Raw genomic sequence first — 8,914 nt, forward strand, 5'->3', positions numbered from 1 at the left:
ATTTTTGCCTTTTATTTCCTACAAAAGTGGGGTATGACATAACCTAGAACACTGTTGAATAACTAACCAGTTTTCTACAACAACAAAAAAAACAACAGCAGGTTATTTTCAAGCTCATTGTATTTAGGATCAGATCTAATTTAAATCTTTAAGTATAACCGTATATGTTAGAAATGTTCTATAGTATAAATCTCGATTACTATTGTTATTAATGACATCACCCCCAATGCATATCTTTGATTAGTTTCTAAAATTCAATATCGCACAGTTGACAAGCTAAAAACTGTTTTAAAGGTCTCAATATATTCACACGACTATACAAGTAAGCAAAGAAACTATAACATCGCAGGAGGAATAGCAATACATCCGCGTCGCAAAGAAGTTTTTCTTCAGATTATATTTCATTATTTTTTGTATAATTTCTCCAAAGATTATATATTATGTTTTTCTTTATAGTTCATCTAAAGAAATATAATCTCTGCTCTTGCTCTGTTACGGTCTACCTATTTCTTTTAATGTGTATGTATGTACATTTACCTTGTACCCTCAGGAGTTAAAGGCTATATGTACTTGGCTTGTGCGTAGTATAAATATTCATGACAAAACCATCCGTCCATCTGTCTGGATGATTTGGATTTCAGCTGACTACAATAATAATTTTGTTTAAAATTTTCAACGTGTCGAGTTCTGTAGCCGATTAAAATATATTTTCTTCACATACTTTTAGGCTGTAAACTTTAATTAATTTGTTTATATTGGATTTATGAATAAATGAAAGACAACTTAGAACCAATTGCAAAATTGCAGTATATAACAAACAGTATTTGAATAATTAAACCTACTACTTATATTTAAAGCGCATCATCAACCTGAAATTGTATCAGATCTTCGACGGGAAATCGAAATAGCGAAGCGGTTTGCGCCTCCACCGCCAGCTGATCAATGTGCGCATTGCTGTTGTGGCGGAAAGTATTACGTCTTTCTGTCGTCGAGGGCAACAACTCCAAATGGTTGCCCGTTAGTGCGGCTGGTTGTGGCAATTCCGGTGGCAAATCAGCGGCCACAATCGGATGTTCAAAATCGAGAAGTGGCAATGGTTCAAAATTGTCACTACGAGAGATGGTATGATTCGCTTGTTGCTGCGTTTGATTCATTTGTATGTGCTGCTGCTGCTGTGGTTGCTGTAGCGCTGCAGTGCTCGTGGAAACTGAAACCTGGCGCGGCTCTATGGGACTGGGCGGTGCGGGCAACTCATTCGTATTCGCATTGCTGGTGAGTCGCTGCATATTATTATTGCTGTAGAATGGATTGGTTGAGGCTCTCACAGTGGCCGTGGGCTTTTGTTTGGGGAAAACGTTCAAGTGCAGCATGATCTGATTGGACTGGGTGTCCGGACCCTGTTGCCCGCCATTACTGCTCGGATGGGCATAGACACAGTCCTCGGGCACGAATGTCTGCTGCGGAGGATATTTTTGAGGCTGATAGTACATGTGGTGTTGAGTGTAGCGTGTAGCCTGATCCGGAAATCGCACTGGCATCAGACTAGATGCTGGTGTAGGAAACTTAAAAGGTGTCTGATAGATTCCACCTCCCTGATGTCCATGTGCGGCTGATGCGGCTACCAAAGGGGCAGCCGATGGCGCATGTGGGGCCATGAAGTCTGCTTGAAAAGGATGCCGCAGCACAGAGACGGGTCGAGAAGGTGGCAAGTGCCGCATCTCGTCCTTCATGGTGGGTTTGAATTCCTTTGTAGGGGGCAGAACAGGATAAATATCAAGATTCACTTTGAAGGGAACACGTTTTAGATGGGGTTGGTGTGTGGCATTAAGCGAAAGAAGAGACGGAATATTTGCAATGCCGTAGGAATCTGTAACAAAATGTTGCTGACTACCATCGGGGGCATATTGTGGATATTGCTGCTGTAACTTCGATTGTTTCTTTTTCTTCTTTTTGGCGCCCTTACTTGATGGCGGCAACTGTTGCTGCTGTAGGGCCAACAAATTGATGTCGTGAGGAGAGCGCGGCTTGAATGGATACAACTGATCGATGGCTACACGCTGATGAGGTAGTGGTAGACCATTAAAGTATCCACCAGGTTGGTGTGGTGGTCCGAAGAGCTGCATTGGCATGGCCACGGGCATGTGCATGGGCATTGACAATGGAATGCTGAGCTGCAATTGTTTCTTGTGACGTTTGCCACGAAAAAAGTTCCCCAATCCACTAGTCTTAAAATTTTTAATACTGCCTGCAATATGTAGTCCTGTAGGCATCATCAGTAGTTGTGGTAGCGGCGGTGGTGGCAGCTTATTGGGTGCCTCACTCAAACGCAAATGCTGTAATATATCCTGTATGTTATTCAGCTCGGGCGGCGCACCCTTCTTGAATTGCTCCGGCAACGGACCGTCGTACGGAAAGTGGAAGGGCTTTGGCTTTGGGTCGTCTCGAAGCGCCAGGCTGCCCGCTGATTCCGAGTACTGACGTCGAAGCAACGCCGTCGAAGCTGGTCGCTGTGTCGACAAAAGGCGTGGAGGGCGTGGCAACTGATCGCGCAGGATGTCTTTTAGCGGTGTCATTGTCGCCGAGCGCTTAGGCAGCCGTTCATAGAAGTGCTGCTGTTGCTGAACGCCAGGTTTCGATTGTTCATCACTGAGTGCATTATGTGTGGCCATCGATGTTGCATGATGCAGTGATGCACCTCCTGCTGCTGCTTCTTCTGCAGCTCCTCCAGCAACTAGGGGCTGGGGTCGTCTCGCTTTCGTGCGCCATGTTCCGTAAATGGGCTGCTCGCGCGCAGTGTCGTCGGCACGCTCCAATAAGTATGCAGTTTCGCCGCCAGTCGCGTGTTGTATTTGTTGCAGCTGTTGCAGTTGTTGCTGCTGCATCTGCAACTGTTGCTGGCGATATTGTTGCTGCTGCTCGTGCTGTAGCTGCTGTAACTTGGCACGCATCTTGTCAATGTTACTGCGTTCCGCTTCGTGCACCGAACTGTAGCTAGTATTGTCACTTTCAACGCTGACTTCTGGCGTTGTCTCCGCCTCCACTGCCTCGTCACCTGAAGCTGTCACAAAGGGGTTGTTGACTAATTGCTGTTGCTGATTTTGTTGCTGTTGCTGCTGATATAATGCTGCTGTCGACGCGACCTTGACTATCATGAGAGACATCTGAAAAATTGAAAGTTTCTTTTCATATTGTAATACTTTTTTGTTGTAGCTTGCTCACAATTGTGTACACTAGTAAGATGCCCATAATCCAATTAGGTCTGGGTCTTTTTAATTTTCCAATGCAGCGCTTCAAAGGATGCAGCAGAGTTCTATAGCTTAGCTTTGGCCTAATAAACATGTTTCACTTCGGCTGCAAGGTGTGTCTCACTCTATTGCTAAATTTCAACCGTTTCGACGCGACTTCTGCATCATCGCGAATCACAAAGACGACTGCCTGCAGCTTGGATATTGCAGCTCCTAAAAAGCTAAGTATTTGTGTTCAAATAACTACGAGTACATGCTACTGTTGGCTTTCAGGCTGCGTACGTCTGCCACTAATTAGAAAGTTTAATAGTTTGGCTATGAAAGCAAAATGGGCAAGTAAATTAATTGCTCAAGTGTTTTCGTGACGGTGCCGTGCAGAAAATAAAGAGATATTATAGACGCAGCGACCATGAAAACTTTAGATCTGATTTACACAATGCAACTTTTTTAGCATGCGCATGCGCAGCCCAATCTACCGGACATTGTAGACTCGTAGAGTGGCAGTGACGGCGTGAGCCCATTTCCCGATTATCATTTAAAAACACATTTTCACACATTCGAAAAACTTAATTTATTGTTCAAGATTCAGCAATTCGAATAAAATAAGTTCGTTTAAACAGTTTAAAACATAGCTACATAGTCTTGATGCACAGTAGTAAGAAGATGGGGAAACAATGAAATACATTGAAAAGTTAGAATAGACAGTAAATTCACAATTGATACAAAGTGCTCTCTAATTTTATACGCTTCTTCAATAATTAATAAAAACAAACCAGTTTTATTCTTGCCGACGCTTCAATGGTTTCGCGATATTATAGCACCCACGTGAAGCGTTGAAAAATCTTTAAGACTGTATTGACTAGATGTATCTAGCCCTGGACATGTGGTTGGTAATGTGTTGCTAGATATAAAGCATCAGTTACATGCATCTCCTCTTAGTACAATATTATTTCTAGTACAAAAGCGTCACACACCGATCCCCGTCTGCTGAATCGACGGTGACGGGTGTGCAAACTTAGAGGTTGCTTAGAACTCGAATGGGATGCTTGGCTTGGGATATTGATAGCCTGAATGTTTGGTCGTTGCTGGTGGGAGGGTCGGTGGACGAGTTGGTGGACGAGTCGGAGGAGGTGTAGCTCTTGTGGGAGGTGGAGTTGGCTTACGCGTGGTCACTGGAGGGGCTGGTTTGTTCGTAGGTGGCAAGTACGTTGGTGGAGGACGAGTGGGGGGACGAGTTGGGGGAGGAGTGGGAGGACGAGTTGGGGGAGGAGTGGGAGGACGAGTTGGAGGACGAGTGGGTGGTTGTGTAGCTCTTGTGGTCACTGGAGGCTGTGGTTTGTTCGTTGGTGGCAAGTACGTTGGTGGTGGACGAGTGGGTGGGCGCGTTGGTGGACGAGTGGGTGGCTGAGTAGCTCTCGTGGGTGGTGGAGTCGGCCTGCGTGTGGTCACTGGAGGCTGTGGCTTGTTCGTAGGAGGCAAGTAAGTAGGAGCTGGCGTAGTAGCACGAGTTGGTGGTCGAGTTGGTGGACGAGTGGGTGGCTGAGTAGCTCTCGTGGGTGGCGGAGTCGGCCTGCCTGTGGTCACAGGAGGCTGTGGTTTGTTCGTAGGCGGCAAGTATGTTGGTGGTGGACGAGTTGGAGGACGAGTTGGGGGTTGAGTTGGGGGACGAGTTGGAGGACGAGTAGGGGGTGGAGTAGCCCTCGTGGGTGGAGGAGTCGGTCTGCGTGTGGTCACTGGAGGTTGTGGCTTATTAGTTGGTGGCAGATAGGTTGGCGCTGGAGTACTTGAAGGACGGGTAGGTGGACGAGTGGGTGGCTGAGTAGCCCTGGTGGGTGGTGGAGTAGCTCTCGTGGGTGGCGGAGTTGGCCTGCGTGTCGTCACTGGAGGTGCTGGTTTATTCGTAGGTGGCAAGTATGTTGGTGGTGGACGAGTGGGTGGACGCGTTGGTGGACGAGTTGGTGGACGCGTTGGTGGACGAGTGGGTGGTTGAGTAGCTCTTGTGGGAGGCGGAGTTGGCCTGCGTGTGGTTACTGGAGGCTGTGGTTTGTTTGTAGGAGGCAAGTATGTTGGTGGTGGACGAGTTGGAGGACGGGTGGGAGGACGAGTGGGTGGCTGAGTAGCTCTCGTGGGTGGCTGAGTAGCTCTGGTGGGTGGCGGAGTCGGTCTGCGTGTGGTCACTGGAGGTTGTGGTTTATTAGTTGGTGGCAGATAAGTTGGCGCCGGGGTACTTGAAGGACGGGTAGGTGGACGAGTGGGTGGCTGAGTAGCCCTGGTGGGTGGTGGAGTAGCTCTAGTTGGTGGAGGAGTTGGCCTGCGTGTCGTCACTGGAGGTGCTGGTTTATTCGTAGGTGGCAAGTATGTTGGTGGTGGACGAGTGGGTGGACGCGTTGGTGGACGAGTTGGTGGACGCGTTGGTGGACGAGTGGGTGGACGAGTGGGTGGTTGAGTAGCTCTTGTGGGAGGCGGAGTTGGCCTGCGTGTGGTTACTGGAGGCTGTGGTTTGTTTGTAGGAGGCAAGTATGTTGGTGGTGGACGAGTTGGAGGACGGGTGGGAGGACGAGTGGGTGGCTGAGTAGCTCTGGTGGGTGGCGGAGTCGGTCTGCGTGTGGTCACTGGAGGTTGTGGTTTATTAGTTGGTGGCAGATAAGTTGGCGCCGGGGTACTTGAAGGACGGGTAGGTGGACGAGTGGGTGGCTGAGTAGCCCTGGTGGGTGGTGGAGTAGCTCTAGTAGGTGGCGGAGTTGGCCTGCGTGTCGTCACTGGAGGTGCTGGTTTGTTCGTAGGCGGCAAGTATGTTGGTGGTGGACGAGTGGGTGGGCGCGTTGGTGGACGAGTTGGTGGACGAGTGGGTGGCTGAGTAGCTCTGGTGGGTGGCGGTGTTGGTTTCCGTGTGGTCACTGGAGGCTGTGGTTTGTTCGTAGGAGGCAAGTATGTAGGAGCTGGCGTTGTAGCCCGAGTTGGTGGGCGCGTTGGTGGACGAGTGGGGGGTGGAGTAGCTCTCGTGGGTGGCGGAGTCGGCCTGCGTGTGGTCACTGGAGGCTGTGGCTTGTTCGTAGGAGGCAAGTACGTTGGTGGTGGGCGTGTGGCTGGGCGCGTTGGTGGACGAGTGGGGGGTGGAGTAGCTCTCGTGGGTGGCGGAGTCGGCCTGCGTGTGGTCACTGGAGGCTGTGGCTTGTTCGTAGGAGGCAAGTATGTAGGAGCTGGCGTAGTAGCACGAGTTGGTGGACGAGTTGGTGGACGGGTAGGTGGTGGAGTCGGTCTCCTTGTGGTCACTGGAGGCTGTGGTTTGTTCGTTGGTGGCAAGTATGTTGGAGGAACCGTTGGAGGACGCGTTGGTGGCCGAGTTGGTGGCTGAGTTGGTGGACGTGTTGGTGGCCGAGTTGGTGGCCGAGTTGGTGGCTGAGTAGTGCGCTTCGGCAGCTCAAATGGTACATCGGGAGGTGGGTAAAAATAACCCTCGGCTGCACGAACCTTACGCTAGAATTCAAATAAAATCCATAGCTTATTCAAATGTTTCCTTCAGCTAGTTGGGAATGCTTACCTCATGCGTCTCAGCTATGGCAGTGCCAACAGCCACGACGCAAAGCGCCACGACAAAAAGTGCACTTCTCTGTGAATACAAAAGTTAAAGAAAATAAGAAAACAACAGTTAATTGTTTGCATAATAAAAAGTAAGTAAAATAGACGTATATCCGCTGAAGAAAATAGTACATATACGAACATCTTTTATTCCCACACTGAAAGTATGAAGCTCAAACAGCAACGAGTAACTGTGGCTCGACGATGACACTTAATTGCCCAATCGAAATATCAGACACTTAGTTTTTCACGCTCTTGTTAAAATTGGTCAGAATCTGAACGGAGAGCATAAAGTTTAAAGTGCTGAGCCGCCCTGCCATTGAACGCTACAGCTTGCCTAAAGATCAAAGAATCATTTGCATACAGCATTGGGCGCCATTTTAATTCGGCACAAAAGCAACAAATGCACTCTAAATCAGCTGAAATGTATATGGGTAAAACTGAAGACATTCAACTTTGACAGTATCTCTAGGTCACGGCAGTCGTTTGTCGCTTTGCCGTCCACTCCACGAATATCTGTGTGAATTTTGTCATTCGCCACTGCTGCGGTTATTTTTGTTGGGCTCCAAATTTACCCACGGGCTGATTATAATATAACGTGTGATCATTTATCAGCACTAAATAAATTAATAAATATAATAAATTCCAATTTGTAAAATAAAGGAACCACCAACTCTGACAAAATAAACATATAGCTTCCGCCTTAACATCGATCCAATCTCGGCTCTCAACTCTTATCTTTTGCATTTAAAATGCCAGCCATTTACATTTCGGCAAGGTCGTCGATCGTCGATCAGCGACGCGCAAACAGCGCATAGTATTGTCAACGAAAGTGGCCAATGTTTGGTCACAATTAATTAGCTGATTCTTTTATTAAACATGGGCAAGAATCTTGTATAAATTTGGATATAAAAATAGCTATTATGCAACAAACCGGCTCTGCACGTATCAATTTATTTTAATTCATCTTGTCTAGTTCTGGCCACAATGCCAAAAAAAATTACATAATAGCCGCAACACACCATAAAATCATTTTCAGCATATAAGCTGAAATTAGCATAGGCACTAACAAAAATCATAGACAGCCATAAAAACGCCTCGGGTGTCGTTTAAAACCAAATTTTGTTTAATCATAATATATAATATACGAAGATTTCAAATCCATATGTCCATACAAGTTCTACTTAGCAACGTCTTTTCGTTTTTCGTTAAACTTTGCTAAATTTAAAAGATGTTTTAACTTTTGTATGTAAATGAAATGAAATAATTTATGTTAATGAATTTCAACTTTTTGTTGTTCTAACTCGTTTGATGTTTAGGAATTCCAAAAATCAGTCGGGTTTGCATCAACTGTGTGCAAATGAGGGAATTGAGAAGGAATTGGTAGAACTTGGACTTGAAAACTGAAAGTGAAAGGGTTGCACTGTTGCAAGTATTTTGGGCGCCTTCTTTACATTGAATGTGTGTAATGGAAACGATGGGCCAGACAAGCTTGCAACTTTGTCAAGTTTTAATATTGAATGAAAATAAGTGGAGATATGACACATTTTTGGTTATCTTTTTCGTTAATTTTTGCCATTAACAGGTTGCTTTCGATCAGTAATTATGTTAATTTACAACTAATTATCTTGTTTCAGGGGGACGCTGATGCCTGCAAAACTACATACAAACAAGAAAGGCCTTGCATTCATATCGATATATTCAAGGACGCACTTCTTTTTAGGTCATATAACATGTTAAGACAATAAAATTAAATTGAAAAAAAAAAAAACGAACTCCAAAATGTAAACCATTTTCATTCACTGTTCATTGGTATTGTTGCTCAACTTGACCGCTTCATTGATGTAAATTGATTTTGTCAAGAAATAGCTGTCATTTAAATGTTTACAGAGCAGATATTAAGTCTCACTGCCCAAAAATTATAAGCTCATTTAAATTTGAAGTCTTCAAAATGCTGTTATTAATTTTTTCCACGCTTTTTATTGTGCATGCGAAACAAAAGACTTAAGCAACGAACTTGAAAACATAATTTGTAAAGTTTGCTCAAATAAAGCTCACATCAAGTGTCGATTTAGGGTTTTAGCAAATAA

The 8,914-nt window shown here is 45.9% G+C and overlaps 2 protein-coding genes across 2 annotated transcripts; both read right to left on the bottom strand.

Annotated features, from left to right (window-relative positions):
* Positions 1-851: 851 nt before the first annotated feature.
* LOC115632709 lies at positions 852-3,339 on the bottom strand. The gene is made up of 3 exons (XM_030529951.1): positions 3,220-3,339; positions 2,706-3,161; positions 852-2,609 (listed from the first exon to the last, which is right to left on the bottom strand). The coding sequence occupies exons 1-3, from the start codon at positions 3,337-3,339 to the stop codon at positions 852-854; spliced, it is 2,334 nt and encodes a 777-aa protein (XP_030385811.1).
* Positions 3,340-4,136: 797 nt separating this feature from the next.
* On the bottom strand, positions 4,137-7,203 carry LOC115632711 (proline-rich extensin-like protein EPR1). Its single transcript, XM_030529953.1, has 3 exons — positions 7,189-7,203; positions 6,787-6,855; positions 4,137-6,722 (listed from the first exon to the last, which is right to left on the bottom strand). Exons 1-3 carry the CDS (start codon positions 7,201-7,203, stop codon positions 4,272-4,274), a joined length of 2,535 nt encoding a protein of 844 aa, XP_030385813.1. The 3' UTR covers positions 4,137-4,271.
* Between the last annotated feature and the right edge of the window lie 1,711 nt (positions 7,204-8,914).

This window comes from Scaptodrosophila lebanonensis, unplaced genomic scaffold (assembly GCF_003285725.1).
Source record: "Scaptodrosophila lebanonensis strain 11010-0011.00,11010-0021.00 unplaced genomic scaffold, SlebRS2 tig00001415-arrow-pilon, whole genome shotgun sequence".
NCBI lineage: Eukaryota > Metazoa > Arthropoda > Insecta > Diptera > Drosophilidae > Scaptodrosophila > Scaptodrosophila lebanonensis.